Raw genomic sequence first — 16,290 nt, 5'->3', positions numbered from 1 at the left:
ATATGCTTAATTAGAATGATCCCAAATTACTCAACAAATACAGTCATCACAATACAAATCACTGATGGAGGATAATTGTCATATACGAGTTTTACACAGTGTCACATGCACCTGCTAAATGGGTGTTGAAACTGATCAATCACAGTGTCTGTTTAATGACAATCTCATATTTATAGAACATTATAAGTATTTTGTAATATTATTATGTGTATTAATATATAATTCAATGAATATATAATTATTTTTTACGCTTCTTGGTATGTCATTATTATTCATATTAATAATGTATTGTCATTAATTAATATAATAAATAATAAAATATATAAAAACATAATAATAAAAGTGTCACCTTAATCTAAATGTTGAAATGCAATTGTATGCCATATATTTAAATGAAGTTAAATAATAATATAGTTGAATAATATTGTGTGCTTTAATGCCTTAATTCACTCTTCTGTTTGTCTAAATTATTTCAGATATTAATAACAATAACGATTTATAAACTGATAATATACTGATATTAATTTATAAGATCATTTTAGGATAACTAAGGAACAGTATGTTATGTCTTGGTGCCTATAGTTTAGAGCCTTCATGTTCAGAAGTGAATGTAGAACATCTAAACGTCTTCCTCAATCTCCAGTATGTCAAACTGAGAAAAGGGCTTACACTAGTGGGAGAAACGACACCAGTGCTCACTTAAAAACCCTTTAAACCTTCCACAGTGAAAGAAGATCTGAAAACCAAACTGAAGATGGAGGTGGAGGTGGAGGGCAGTATCAGCACTTGACCACGCAGAATTACATGAAACCTGAAAAGCAGAACCAGGAGCAAAACCAAAAAAAAAGATATTCTGAACACACAAATTAATCACTAAAACACCTGCTGAATCACTGGACTATGAATGGTTCAGAACTCATCTAGTATCAGCAATGCCTTGCCCTTTCCTGAGATACAGACAGCAAACAAGCACCAACATGTACAGCCATGGTGTTTGAGGCGTTTGTTGTTTCAGGAGCCCTTTGGGAAGGTTTGAGAAAGGGTGGTCCAAATCATCACTATTTTTAATTATTTTATTGTTATGTCAGTCAGTTATATAACTGTTTTAATACAGTTATAATGCTCTGAGACAACACACCCCAAAGTATGTGAATGTAGAATTGTTTATATGCTGAGGATGTGGTTAGGATCACCTAGCACCACTGAATAATGATATATATATAATATTAAAAGACTTCAATTTATACATAGTGTATTGTGGTATAATAGTATGTGTGATATGGTTCAAGAGGGAGGAAGGAAGAAGACAGGGTCGGCGGACTGGGACGCGAGTGTTTATTCAAGTCTCTCAGTAAATACAACAGAAAAAGGAGCTCATTCGCGTAATCTGGCTCCCCTGTTGTACAACCGGCTTTGTCTGCCCCGAGCCTGCAACAAATTCTCCATAGAGAGCCGCCCCAAATTGTGGAGTTTCGTTCTCAGGTCCAGTACATACTGAATTTCACTTTTACTGTTGGGTCACTCGATACAACCGGTCTTTTACAATAGCAAAATAGGGATAGGAGAGCGGTCGAGCCAGTTGGAGAAGCTGCCCGTCGATGGAACGGACCTGTCAAAAGCATTTTTGAGCGTTTCGTCCTGGGACTGCTCCAGGGGAAAATCATCGCACGTTGTGAGGGTTCTCCTCTCAACAGCGCTCCGTTCCCCTGTCTCAGTCCCCCTTGGTCCCGGCTCAGCTTCTCCTACCTGTGCGACCGCCCCCCTTTCCCGCGCTCTTTCCTCCCAAGAGACACCCGCACATAAATGCCCCAATAACGCCTTAAAACCTGGCCAATTTGTTCCCAAAATTAGCGGATGTCTGAGGTGCGGGCTAACTGCCACCTCTACTCTATGCTTTTGTCCCCGAAATTGAATAGCCACCGACATTAAGGGGTAGTCCATCACATCCCCATGCACGCACCGAACCTTAACCATTTGGCTCTTATCCAATGCCTCCGGCTGGATCAGGCTTTGATGCATTGAGGTTTGGTTGCATCCCGAATCCACCAAAGCCTGATATGTACCCCCCTTAATACTCACGGGTATCTGGTACAGGCCAGCTTGATCGGGGGCAGCCTGCGGGGCACGCCACCATTTGGTCCTCCGCCAGTTGGATGGCCTGGTTCAGTGACGTCGGGCGGTGGCACTGGACCCACTGGGCAGTCTTCCTCGGCAGCCGTGCCACGAACTGCTCCAGCACCACTCGGTCGATGATTTCCTCGACGTCGCTTGTCTCGGCCATCTGCGGCAGGCGTCCCAGAGCTGTTGCGCCATCATGAAGGGTCGGCCCCCCTCCCCGAGGTCCAGCAACCGGAAGCGCTGGCGATGCTGCTCGGGGCTCCGTATCATTTGCGCTTGACCTCCTTACGCACCGCTCGTCTCCTGCCTCTCTCTCCCGGTGCAGACCTCGCTGAACCATGCCCCCCTCGCCACAGTATGTTTACGAAATATCACATGACAGAGAATTCTGTTGTATCAAATATCATCATGACTGTGATGCATCGACAAGATATTTCTTTTTATTCAGCAGTTCAATAAACATGATGTTAATGTTGATTAACCAACATTTTAGGTACACTGTCGCCAATAACTTTGTTTTGCAAACAAAGCCACATAAGAATTATTTACCGTGACTCCGAGCAACAAACAGTGGTGTGTTGGGGACTCATTCCTGAATGAATCAGTGTTTTTGAACAAACTGGTTGAGTATGATTCAGAAGTCATAAAGTTTTTTTTTTTATTTGTTCCTGAATGAATCAGTGTGTTTGGATGAATCGGTTAAGTGAACAATTCAATGACTTGGGCATAAAGACAGTCACTTGATTTGTTCCTGAATTAATCAGTATGTTTGAATGAATCACTTGAGTAAATGATTCAATTACTCTTTTCATGAATGAATCAGTGTGGCGGTTGAGTAAATTCAATGACTTACTCCTAAACAGTCACTTGCTGAATTCATAACCGCACGCTAGTATACTACTACTACTACTATTGCTGTCATACAAACATATTATAAAAATAAGAGTAGTATGCTAGTATATTGTTCTGAATTCAGCAACTTATTTTGTTCCAGTGCGTTTAGCACAAATCGGTTGAGTGAATTATTCAATGACTCATTTATAAACAGTGGCTGGATTTGTTTCTGAACATAGCAGTGTGTTTGAATTAATTGATTTAATGATTCAGTGACTCATTCATGAAGACTACCAACTGGTGTAATGATACTACTATACGAAACAATATACTGCAGTAAAATGCCTATGGGACATTCTACCAGAAATGTACATTATCTGTCAGTGACTTGTTACAGTGAATAAAAAGTATTACACCCAAAAATATCTAAAACTGACTGATGGTCGATTTCTGTGAGTTGTTCTGTAAAGGAATATGTCATTCATTAGGTTCTCAGAGATTTTTGTAATTTATTAAAAACACTTTTGAAAATTACAAATCCTGTCCTTGTCCTTGTCCTCAGCCAAATTGGACCTACGGCTTTCATAGTTTTGTTATGCTAAAAACTGTTATTTAGAAAAAAAACTCTATCAATAACAAGTTTAAGTTGTTATCACTCACATCAACTGATTAAAAACATGATATTATACATGAATTCTACAAATAAATACTATTTTATAACTGTCCCCATATTTTTGGTCAGTCCTGTCATGTTTACATAAAACTCAACATAAAATGTGTGTAATGCACCTTTAAAGGTATGACTCAAAGGAAGTGACATAATTTGACTGAGGTGAAGCTGACACTGATCAAGGGTGAATTCTGTCATTGAATTGTATGATTTTAAGCTTGTTTTTGTATGTTTTTTTTTAGGAGGACGAGCTAAAGGGTCGGGCCCTGTCACGGTAAAACATCCCAGAAAATAATGAAAATCTTTTAAATCCAAAACATGTCTAAAAAAGTTACTGAAATTCCTTGATTGCATGTTAACAGTTTTTATGCTAACATGCTAGTAGGTTGAGTAATGGCAGTTTAAAATGGCCGACCGTCAGGCCCTGTCACATCCCTGTGTGACGACAGGGCCTGACAGTCCTGTGACACGGCCTTACAAATGAATGGCATTGTTGTTTTTTATTACCTTTATTGCATATAATATGTATTTAACGCATGCCATAGTAAAACATTATTTGAATAAATAGACATTACACTGTAAATCTGAAGCTTTTTATGCTCATCGACAAATTTTTTGAATAGGCCTTTTACCTAGGCCTATGTAGCACTGCACTTTGTATATTTTACAACTATACGAGTGCCTGGCGGGGTATTCTGTGATTTTGTGTACTACAGTTAACCGAAAAGTTGCTTATATTTCTTATAGAAATGACAAAACCATGTTAGATACAATCAGGGACATGTGACCAATAAGAAAATGCTATTTGTATCAAAGAAATTCATTAGGAAACCATTCTAACATATACAAATTTGTCTGTGACAGGGCCTGACATTTTAGGGGTGAAATGCGTATAAAAAATGTATTTATTTCAATCATAAAAACATGCTGAGATGGCATGATATGTGTTTCATATAGATAAACATGGTCTCCATATGACTCGACGTTCAGATTTAAGAATAAGATATTTTTTTCACCCAAGATTTTTACAAGTGGAAATGTACGTTTCTGGTAGAATGTCCCCTGTAGAATTTCATATTTACAATGAATACGTATTAATTACACGGTAGCTGATACAGTTACTGAAGACATGTATTATAGAGTAAAGGTCATTGCACACGGAGTCCGAAATTTTCGTCTGAAATTTTCGCACGTTAAAAAAATAAATACCTCACGTTGTTTCAATCACGTTTACACACTGCCTCCGAAACTTTCGTCCATCATAAAAAAACGGGATCAGGTTTGATTTTCTGCGTTTTCGCATCCGTAGCAAGCATTTTGATAGGAAAGGATGACGAATACGAAAAAAACACATACTAAAATTTCGGACTCAGTGTGCAAGGACCTTAAGGTTTATAAGAACCTACAGACACAAATCGAGCACAAAAGACAGAGACAGCAGTGCTCTTAAAATATTGGAATCTGTTTAATGTGCATTGAAACACAGGATTCAGCCTGATACAGTCAGATCCAGAGAAGACAGTTGATTTCTTCCCTCTGTGAGCTCTCAGAGCAAAACACACCAAAAGACCTCAACACACGCTCTTAATGTGCTGTCATTACATATCAGCAGAACGCACAAGGTGGAACAAGCACATGTGAGTTTGTTTCAGTCATATCAGAGACCTACGACTACATACTTCACCTATATTCGACAAAAATAAAGTATGAGATTTCACCCAAAAGAAGAATACAAATCTAACAGGCAAAAACACATCGTCTTTGTTACCTCTATGTTAACTTAATCTAGCTCACATTCCTTTTCCACTTTTCTACTAAATTCTGACCTATATTCCCCCCCAAAAAAGGTACATAATAAATACTCACGTGACACAATGAGTTCAGAGTATCTTAATTATTTAGATCTCCAACAAAAATATATCATCTATGTATTTAAGTGGATAAATGAAGTTAGAGCCTTGCTATCTGAATGGCACAGCATAGTTCACGTCAAGGTCTTAAATGACAGTATAGCAACATAAATAATACTGTGCATATAGTCATGATAGTACTTCTTTCCCATAATCAGAGTAAAAGGACATGGTCTTGTAAATCTAGAGAGGATGTTTTGAATAAAACGAATGACCCACAAACTCTCTCCACCTCTCTATATTAATAATACAGCAGTGTGTAGCAGGACTCCATGGAAGTGTGTGCTTGGCATGGATACAGCGTCCCATTATAAGACTCTAGAGTGCAAAACAGGTGGTTTCACATTTTTACAAAGTTAAAACTTCTCAAGAGACCATTCGTAATTCTCTGAAACTTGAAACAGAGGCAGGAGAGAAATATCGGGGTTGTAATACTTTCCTCTCGAGAATAAAATGGTATTAAGATATTTCGGTTGCATGCATTCTCACATTCGCTCGATGCGCCAGGGAAAAAGCCTGGCTTGATATTTGTCAAAATGCTCTATATAGTCACAGAGCAGGATGCTACCACTCATATGGCTATATTTCTGTGGTATACGTGAATAAATAAGCATAAATAAAGCTTTATTTATATATGCTAAAATGAAAAGATCTAGACAGCTACTCTACACATAAAAATATCGCTACAGACTATCAATAAAATCACACTTAAATCCTCACTGTACTGTTAAGATTTAACATTAGGCACTGAGATTTTTTAGATTGATAGTGACAGACAAAACAGAGAGGAAAAGAAGGCTTTGTTTAGGGGTGTTTGTTCATTTTGGTTTGATGTGATTTAAAAAGTCCTTAGTGGATAGGTAAAGGCCATGTAGTGTGTATATACAGTTTAAAAAACATTCTTTTGATGCTCAGTCTTAGCTCTTTTTCTCTCTTGTTTAGTCAAACAGGGAAATCAAAGGTTTTTAGTATTATGAGTGGATTTGTGTGGTCTGTGTGATGTGTTGGCTGAAGATGAGGGTTGTGAGAGTCAAATCAAGGCTACAGTCGGTCATTTATCTCTTGTTCCCTTCCTATTTTTCACAATTTCCTCTTTGACCCTCATTCCTGAAATAAAATTGTACACAAACACACACTTTCAAGGCTGTAGAATTAGCCAAGTTGATCTTCATATTGCTTCCTGAAACAGTCACCAGCTGGGAAGAAGTCCCAGCATCGCTCCTGGTACATTTTCCATACATAGGACTCCTAGAAAGAGAGAGAAATCAAATTAATACACTGCATTACAATACAATTCAACAAAATACGGAGAAAATTAAAATGATTTTTTTTTTTTTTAGAACACACTACTGTTCAAATTTTAGGGTCAGTAACATTTTTAAGAAATTAATAGAACATTAAACTGATTAAAAAGGAAAGTAAAGTCATTTATAATGTTAATATATAATTGGCATAATGAGATAAAGATAAATGCTGTTCTTTTAAATTCCTGTTAATCAAACCATGAAAACAAATGTCATGTCAATCATGGTTTCAACAAAAACATGAAGAAGCACAATTGTTTTCAACTCTGATAATAATAAGAAACATTTCTTGAGCACCAAATTAGCATATTTCTGAAGGATTGTGTGACACTGAAGACTGAAGTGATGACCGCTGAAAATTTTGCTTCACCATCACAGGAATAAATTGCATTTAAAAAAAATATTAAAATGGAAATGCAATACTTCACAACATTACTGCATTTTGATCAAATAAATGCAGCCGTGGTAAGCATACAAAATCTTATCAACCTAAACGTTTGAATGGTAGTGTATATATTTATAATGTCGACCATCTTAGATGCAAAGTTTTTATTTGTTTGTTTCAGAAATACATTTTTGGACAGTGATAAGAATAAAACAACATTGACCTGTCCTGTGTGCTCCGTTTCATCTTTATTGATTAAATACATCAGGAAGAACCTACATGGCAGAAAAAAAACATAGTTTCAAAATAAGGAACCAAATATTAGCTTTCGTTGTTTCTGAATAAACAAAACACTTACATGTAGTTGGCTAAATTGTGCTCCTCCATCGTATGCGTCTCGAAGCCATGCGGAGTCGAGTCAAAGTAGTCGCTTCCAATTCCACAAATGAAACACTTAGTCTTTGAAAAAACAAAACAAAACAAAAAGATCTTAATTTTAAAACCACAATCCATAATGCAAGACAATTACATATTTCATTCTCAGCAGTTGCCACAAGGGGCGCTATGGCACACATTAGCAAAAACATCTTCTACAGTCAGTTTTCTCCTTTAACGTCAACTTCTGTCACTGCGAAGCAACAGTTTAAATAGAATCTCGCTGAGAAAGCTAGTTAATGTTGATCCTTGCATCAGAACATGCCTACTTCCTTAATATACTGTAGCCGAAAAACAGTATGCGAAATGAATAGTATGCCCGAAATTGTAGTATTCATAAAGCAATAGGCGAAGATGACCCACTACTTTCGCAGAGATTCTGAAGTGTGCATCCAGTGGTCACTTTACTACGACATGAGGCCACAGGAGAGAATTTGTGAATGTCAGTGAAGTCACATGATAATGACAACATGGTGGATTTAGTACATCCATTTATACATTACACACATTCAAACTATATTGAATGCACTTTTAACGAATGCAAAGTTCTTTCCTTATCAAATGTAGACCGCATGCGATTTCAGATGCACCAGATATGTTTATAGCAAGTTACCTGAGCTTGCAGCTAGCTATAGTTTGCATGGCTGGAAATATTTAATTAAAAGGGTTAATATGATGCGATTTCAAGTTATCCTTTCTCTTTGGAGTGTTACAAGCTGTTCGTGAATAGATAAGATCCCTAAAGTTGCAAAGACTAAAGTCTCAAACCCAAAGAGATATTCTTTATAAAAGTTTAGACTCGTCCACGCCCTCCTAAAATGCCTCGTTTAAACTCGCCCCCACATGTCTACGCCACTGTGTGGGAAGATTTGCATAACAAATGTGGGAAGATTTGCATAACACTGCCCAAATGTTCACGCAAAGAAATAAGGCGCAACTTTCATTCTCGCTGTAGTATTGTTGCTGCCGCCACCATGTCGTGGAGACGCTGTGTGTTTTGTTGTGAAAGCGAAACTACTTTTTTTGGCCTTCCAAAAGAGGACACGACTAATAATCAGTGGTTAAGTTGTATTTACTACACTGTTCCAGAACAGTTTAACCCATATATTCGTGTGTGTGCAACGCATTTTACGGAGGACGAGGACTGTTTCTTGGGAGAGTAGCCTACATCCAGAACAGTTCAACCCAAATATTCAGATGTGTGCAACGCATTTTACGGAGGACGAGGACTGTTTCTTGGGAGAGTAGCCTACAATGCCGGTTTTCTGACAAAAATGCTGACTCACAGCCTGTAAGTACGATTGATATGACGATTCAAACGCGAGTTTTGAGCAGTGTTGAGTAGCGCTTGTTGTTTGTCGTTTCTCCGATCACAAATGCAGACATGGTTTTATGTTAACGCGGCGCGATGCAATGCGTAAAAAGACAGTATAAGTCATTATAATCAGTAATTATGTCCCCACTGGATGCTACAAATGCCTCGTTTATAATGGGTTTTAATGTTTTTGTCTCATCGCACCGGGACACGGCATCACAGTATGGTAAGGGGCGTAACATTTCCGTCACACGCTTGAGGTATTCGGCCAATCACAACGCACTGGATAGCTGGCCAATCAGAGCACACCTCGCTTTTCAGACCGATGAGCTTTGTAAAAATCTACGCGTTTCAGAAAGTCGGGGCATAGAGGAGAAACAATAATGTACAGTATGTGGAAAATAATGTTTTTTTTTTAATAAAACACATAAACATAAACACAACGCATAAACACATTTCATTACAGCAAATACACAAAATAATGTTATTTTTTAGCAACGTCATATGACCCGTTTAAATAGCATTTTTCTGATTTTTTTCTGGCCACAAAGTACGGTGACCCAGCAGTGCACAACACAACAAAATCTCCACAACACAACGCATAGATCTAATTTCGTTGTGTTGTGCTAATTTCATTGTGTTGTGGCATGTTTCCGTTGTGTAGTGGAGATTTTGTTGTATTGTGCCCTACTGGGCCACCGTAACAAAGTGCCCATTTAGAGACTTACTGATCTACACATAATCCACCAATCATAGTTTGTATTGTTTCTGCACTGAGGTTTGTTAATGCCAGTGCAACAGACTCACATGTACATTTTGCATATTTCAGTTAAGTATTAAAGGAATAGTGTTATTATAGACTCATATTTTGGCCAGAAGCAACAGTTCGAAGTTAAACACCTTAATGATAGATTTGTTTCTTACAACACACAGCTTTTCGCTTCACAAGATGTTAATTGATGCACCGGAGTCATGTGGATTACTTCCGGATTATTGTGATGCTTTTATCACCGTTTTAAACTCTCATTATGACAGCACCCATTCACTGCAAAGGATCCATTATTTCCAAGTGCTAAACACTAAATTTCTCCAAATCTGTTCTGATAAAGAAACAAACTCATCTACATCTTGAATGGCCTGAGAGTGAGTCAATTTTCAGCAAATTGTCAATTGCAGGTAAACTATTCCTTTATGTAAAAAAAAGTACCTCCATGTCCTCTCGGACCTGCTCCTGCTGATCTCTCAGCTCACCGAAGGCATCAATGATCAGACCTGCACACAACACAAACATCATTTCGTAATGTTATGACCAAACTTTTTAAACATTAAATTTACAAAGTGGTAAATTGTCCACAGTGTCTGAATTTCTCTAAAAACTTTCCTCACCTTGAATGATGGCCAGCAGGATGACAATGACAAAAAAGAAGAAGGTGATGTCAAAGACCACACGATAAAGTTCATACTCGTCTCCGGCTGGATCCTCGATCTCGTCTCCTATACCACCACCAGCTCGCACACCCACGTACATGTGGAACAGATAACACTGAGAGAGAAAACATGATCACATGAAATGACAAAGTGTAATTGAACCAAATGTAGATGTGTGGAGAAACACTTACAGTCATCATGTCGTTACACTTCATATCCGGTTCGTCTTCATCCTCACTCATGTTGTAGAACTTTCGGAAGAAATTGAAGGCCACCACGGTGTAGAGGTAGACCACCACAGCCAGCAGACCCACCGTCATCAGCAGCTAAACCACAGTCACCATCAAGATTAACATTTACATCTGGAAGAGACTTCTATAAAATCTCAGTCAAATATGATGTTATCTGAGAGCTGTACCTGTTTGCCATTGTGAGTTACAGAGGACAGGATGGTGCGCAGGGTTTTGACACCCATAGCGATGTCCAGCAGATGACAGGCGAAGAAAAAGTTGTTGTAGTGGCCAAGCAGTGACATGACCAGATACCAAACCAGATACAGGAACGTCTACGAGCAAAACAGAATCCAAATGAATGACCATTGCTATAAATATCCTCATATAACTGAAAGAACTTAGGAAAAAGTGTTGTCTTTACTGAAACTCACATTATCAGTGAACACCACTCCAAATTTCCAGATTTGGTATTTGATGTCAATAGATGTCAACCTGTGGATTCATTACATTTTAGAATGAGAAACAGAATCCATCCTGTTATTACATCATGTTTAAGAGCAGTGATGTCTGAATCTGACACAAATGGCTCTTATGAATAGGTTCATTTTAGTGAATCCAAAAAATGAACTTGACCAGAGTAGTTCAATTCCCAAACAAATGACTCATTTGAGCCACTTTTTTAGTGATTTGAAAATAAAGAGTAGTACAGCTCCCAATCTATTTTTTAATTAGCTTTTGTGAACTCTAACTGTAGTGAATAATACATTTAGTTTACAATTTTCTTTTTCTTTCTTTCCTTCTTTGTTCATCATTTGGCTACTAAATTTCACTTTCCAAATATTCCCGCTTCAAAAGTCATCAATGGAACAGTTCCCATCCCTACCTAATGGCATATTCGTTTTTGTGCTATTGAATCATTTTTGTTACTTGTATTGGCTGTTGACATTTTGGTGACACTTATGAGTGTGTTTTGCATCTTTCTGTACCATGTGAACATTGAGGGATCAATCCGAGGCTTCTTCTCGTGTGTCATAGCACTGACATCAAGGGATGCTAGATCCATGCCGAGCAGCTCAGCGATTCTTTCTCTACCGTAGATATCGCCATACTTCTCTAGCACCTACAATACAGACACACCGTAGACACGCTCAGTCACCGACATCTCTCAATACATCTACACACACAAGCATAGTATGCTCCTGACCTTTCTCTTCACAAATTTGTCCCAGTAGTTGTTCGGGAAAGACCTGAGTGGAGAATAAAAGGGAATTACACATCGCACAGTCTTCACAGGGATACTTGCTTATAAATGTATAAATAATAATAATGTAGTAGTATTACGGTGTATTGAGGACAAGTCTGTCCCACTGGCCCTTGATGTCGTCATCTTCTGGTTGTTCAGTTACGTACAGACCGTCAAACTCCAGTTTACGGGCCAGTTCCTTCTCTCTCTTAAAGATGACCAAAGGAACCTACACATATGCGAAATCGTTAGCAGCTCACACTAGCTTAACCAAATGAAAATAAATATTTCACTTCAAAATGACATTTCTGTCATCATTTACTCAATACACGACTGAAGGCTTCAGAAGAACATAGGGTATAGTTTACATGTGTATGGACCACATTTATGACACTTCATGGGTACTTTTTGGTCCTTTCTGTGGTCATTTAATGCTTTCATTGTTTGGAAAAGAGCAGCATTGACACTCTACTAAATATGTCTTCATGTTTCACAGAAGAAAGTAAGTCATACAGGTTTGAAATGACATGAGGGTGAGCACATGATGACAGAATCCAGTGACTCCAGTGACAGAATCCAGGGCTCCTGACCTTCAGACAGTTGTAGCCGATGATACAGAGGAAGGAAATTATGGAGTGTAAGATAGAGAAGAAGGCCATAGCGGGTTCCATATATCCAGTGCTCTCCTCCAGGAAGAAGTAGACAAACCCTTCTTCCTCATCTTCCTCTCCATTCTCCTCCATTCCAGAAGCTTCGGCTTCTCCAGCAGAGCCCTCAAAGATCCCAGAGCCCTCGAACACACCAGATCCTTCAAACACAGCAGAGCCCTCAAATACACCAGAACCCTCAAACATAGCCGAACCCTCAAACTCCTCCTCTTCTCCAGGTGGGCTGGCAGATACCTAAGGAGGAATGGCTAGCTTCAGTCAAATTTGTTCTTGAAACAAATTAAAGCAAATCACATGGCTGTAAAGTATTTTATTGCAGGGGTTCAATTTATTTATTTATTTTTTGCTGTTAAATTGCAATTAGACCCCTCGATGACCAGTCTGTAGAATGCATAATAAAGCTGGTGAATGTGAAAAAAAAACAAAATATTAACTAAAAATGCAAAATAAATAATAAATCAAATAAAAATTCACAGACCACCCTTGTGGCCCTGTGGGGCTCCCAAGACTTCATTTTGAAAAGCCCTGTTTTATCATCATACTGACCTTGTAGAAGAGCAGAATGAAGTTGAGTGCAAAGGCGATGAAGAGAGCCAGGAAGCGCAGGTTGTAGAAATTGCGAGACAGATAGTTCTAGAAGAGAAAGTGGATTACCTTTTAGATGCAGTCAGAATCAAAAGTAATTAATGAAAAATATGAATAATATAATGTAACATAATATAATTGAATTAAACATGAATCAACATACATGCATTCTACATGACTGTGAAAGATGTATATACTGTAGATAAATAACTGTAATTACCATGAACTTGTTTCTTTGGACTTCAAGTTCATTCCAGAGTTCAAAGCCCTCTTTTTCTTGCTTCTTGCCTTTCTTTGCTTTAGCCTTTGCTTTTTTCTCCTCTTGCTCTTCATCTGGTTTTTCCTCTGGCTCAGGTTCTGCCTCCTTCTCGGCCTTTTCTCCATTTTCAGCACTTTGATGGACAGAAGGATAAGTCAAAGCAACAAAAGCACAATGTTTATATTGCGATGAATATGACTTTCACCGATGAAAGTCGTTGATAATTTGATTTCCATTACTTACTCTGCTTTTTCGGGTTCAGGGGCTGCTTCTTCCTCTACTTTCTCCTCTTCTACTGTTTCTCCCTCTCCTTCTTCAGTCACCTGAAATACCCACAGGAGAAGAATATGTAGACTAAGAGATTTCGATTATGAGTCTACAAAGCAAGAAGCACCACTATATTTGACAAACAGAAGGAGAACAATGTGGAAACGTGATGAGGGATGTTCACTCTTAAGGCAAAATTTCACAGGTTAAAAAGGTCCATAGTCTATTGTCTACACTGTTGTGATGTACGTATGAAGCACCACTCACACAGAAGTCACAGATATCCATGTGCTCAACTTGTAACCACTGGGAAACTGTAGGGAAATATTTAACCCTCACATTACCCTCTCCTAACCGAGTAATTCCCGACTAATTCCTACTAAAATGATTGGATTTCGCCTGTGAAAATTCACCGAACAAAGATAACATCTTTAGACTACAAATGCAAAACTCTTCTTCTCACCAGCTTCCTCTTCAGCAGTGGGCTGCCTTCTGGAGTCGGAGGCTCCTCTGGCTCAGTTTCTCCCATATCTCCTAAACCGCCGTGAGGACCAAAACCAGGTCTTCCACCATCATCCTCTTCTCCTTCTTCTGCTTCCTCCTCTCCTCCTGTTCCCTCCTCTCCCTCACCAGCTCCACCTGATTCTTGTACGTTTCTTGCTCCTGGCTCAGGTGGAAGGTCATCGTGCACCTCATCTTGAGTTGGGTCGGGCATGTTAGTCAGGATCTCTGTCAACGTCATCTTCTTAGCTCCCTCCACCAGACCTCCTCCGAAGAGAGTGTTCCAGATGAGCATGAAGAAACCTCTGCAGACGCTGTAGATGAAGTGCAGGATGCCAAAGAGGACAGTATAGAGGAACATGACCAGACCAACAATCATGTCCTTTATGGTCATTTTCCTGATTTTGCGGTAACGGCGTCTGAGATTGCGGAAAGTGAAGAGGCTGATGAAGTTCATTACGCTCTTGATGAAGTCTGCAAAGGCTGAGCTGGATTCAGGTGGTGCTGCTTCTCCATTCCCTTCTTCTCCTTCACCCTCTCCATTTCCGCCACCACTGCTCTCCTCCTCATCTTCTTCATCCTCATCTTCAATCACCTCCTCTTCCTGCTCTGAGATCTGCGAGGCAATGTTCATCTCAAAGATGGTGTCCTCGCAGAAGTTCACAAAGAGCTCCATCTTCTCAGACTCACCACCCTCATTGACGACATCAAAGATGAACTGCCGCTTTGACTCTCTGACCTGAGGCATCTCCCATTGGTTGCGGTTGGCCTCGCTGATTTCAAAGTAGATACGTTCTATCCTCTTGCCAGCACCCATGATCTCGATACGGCCCAGGAAGGGTCGGAAGTAGTTGAGCACACTCTCAGCTTGCTCCAAAAAGTTCTGCAAGCGAGTGTCATGAGGAACATGCTCAGAGAGGTTGGTGAGTAGCACAGCAATGTTGAAGCCGATGTCTTTGGCTGGCTCTTGGAAGCGATCGGCAAACTCCTCAAAATTGATCATCTCGTTCTCATCGGCTTCAGAGCAAGACAGCAGGAACTGGATCTCAGATGGAGTGTACTGCTTCTGACTGTCCATAGCCTTGGAGAAGTCTTTCTTGGAGATAAGGCCACGAGGGTCCGTCACATAGTCACGGAAGGCATCCGATGCCACAATGTCCTTCAGTTTGAGGAACATGTCAAAGAACTTGAGAATCATCTCTACGTTGCTGGATGACTCAACCAGCATGTCAACCATCTGGCGAGCGATTGTGCCATTCACAATGTTACCTGTAATAATACAAGAAAAAATAGGCTATAGATCATGACTTAAAGGATAAGTTCACTTCCAGAATAAAAAATGTCCTGATAATTTACTCACCCTCATGTCATCAATGATATTCATGTCTTTCTTTCTTCAGTCACAAAGAGTTTTTTTGAGGAAAATATTCCAGGATTTTTCTCCATATAGTGAACTTTAATAGCGGCCACTGGGTTGAAGGTCCAAATTGCAGTTTTAATGCAGCTTCAAAGGGCTCTACATGATCCCACCTGAGGAATAAGGGTCTTTATCTAGCGAAATGATCTTTCATTTTCTAAAAAAAAAAAAAAAATGTATATACATTTTAACCACAAATGCTTGTCTTGCACTAGCTCTGCAATGCGCGTCTATGACTTTACACATTACGTAATCACGTTGGAAAGGTCACGCATGTTAGTTCTTTGTCTGTGTAATTCGCAGTGTTAATTTTGACAGCAAATTTTGATTTAGTTTTAGTCATAGTCTTTTGACTAAAATGCCATTTAGTTTTAGTCATATTTTAGTCATCTGAATTGTTTTTAGTTTGTCGACTAAATATCATAACATTTTCGTCGACTAAATCTACAGTAAATTTAGTTGGCTAAAATCTAATGGGTTTAGTTACAGTGCATTTATTAAGCATTTCTCTAAAATTTCTGAACTCATTATATAGGTTTGATATTAAGGTTTTATCATGATAGACACCGATTTAACTGCGGTGACACACAACATGCCTTTATGTTAAAATTAAATAAAACCACTTCTCATACAGAACAAGAGCATGGTCTTCTTTTTAATGAAACACCAATGGTTATACAGGCTAATTATGCATTCTTTATAGCAACCTGTTTACCAT

General features: G+C 38.9%; 1 protein-coding gene across 5 annotated transcripts in view; it reads right to left on the bottom strand.

Moving 5' to 3' along the window:
* Nucleotides 1-5,068: 5,068 nt before the first annotated feature.
* LOC107676751 (ryanodine receptor 1-like) overlaps nt 5,069-16,290 on the bottom strand; it is a 108,012-nt gene continuing 96,790 nt past the window's right edge. For all 5 annotated transcript variants that reach the window (XM_016471416.1, XM_016471417.1, XM_016471418.1 and 2 more), the window contains 16 exons: nt 14,118-15,424; nt 13,631-13,710; nt 13,349-13,520; nt 13,090-13,176; nt 12,466-12,777; nt 11,974-12,104; nt 11,837-11,879; nt 11,619-11,752; nt 11,064-11,124; nt 10,818-10,964; nt 10,591-10,725; nt 10,358-10,514; nt 10,179-10,243; nt 7,580-7,680; nt 7,445-7,496; nt 5,069-6,780 (listed from right to left, as the gene is read on the bottom strand). In XM_016471416.1, the coding sequence (XP_016326902.1) occupies nt 6,685-6,780; nt 7,445-7,496; nt 7,580-7,680; nt 10,179-10,243; nt 10,358-10,514; nt 10,591-10,725; nt 10,818-10,964; nt 11,064-11,124; nt 11,619-11,752; nt 11,837-11,879; nt 11,974-12,104; nt 12,466-12,777; nt 13,090-13,176; nt 13,349-13,520; nt 13,631-13,710; nt 14,118-15,424 (3,080 nt within the window). In that variant the 3' untranslated portion in view covers nt 5,069-6,684. The remainder of the gene's footprint in view (nt 6,781-7,444; nt 7,497-7,579; nt 7,681-10,178; nt 10,244-10,357; nt 10,515-10,590; nt 10,726-10,817; nt 10,965-11,063; nt 11,125-11,618; nt 11,753-11,836; nt 11,880-11,973; nt 12,105-12,465; nt 12,778-13,089; nt 13,177-13,348; nt 13,521-13,630; nt 13,711-14,117; nt 15,425-16,290) is intronic.

The sequence above is a fragment of the Sinocyclocheilus anshuiensis genome, unplaced genomic scaffold (genome assembly GCF_001515605.1).
Source record: "Sinocyclocheilus anshuiensis isolate Anshui unplaced genomic scaffold, SAMN03320099.WGS_v1.1 scaffold456, whole genome shotgun sequence".
NCBI lineage: Eukaryota > Metazoa > Chordata > Actinopteri > Cypriniformes > Cyprinidae > Sinocyclocheilus > Sinocyclocheilus anshuiensis.
The sequence above is the reverse complement of the archived record's forward strand: the minus strand, read 5'-3'. Positions and strand labels throughout refer to the sequence as shown.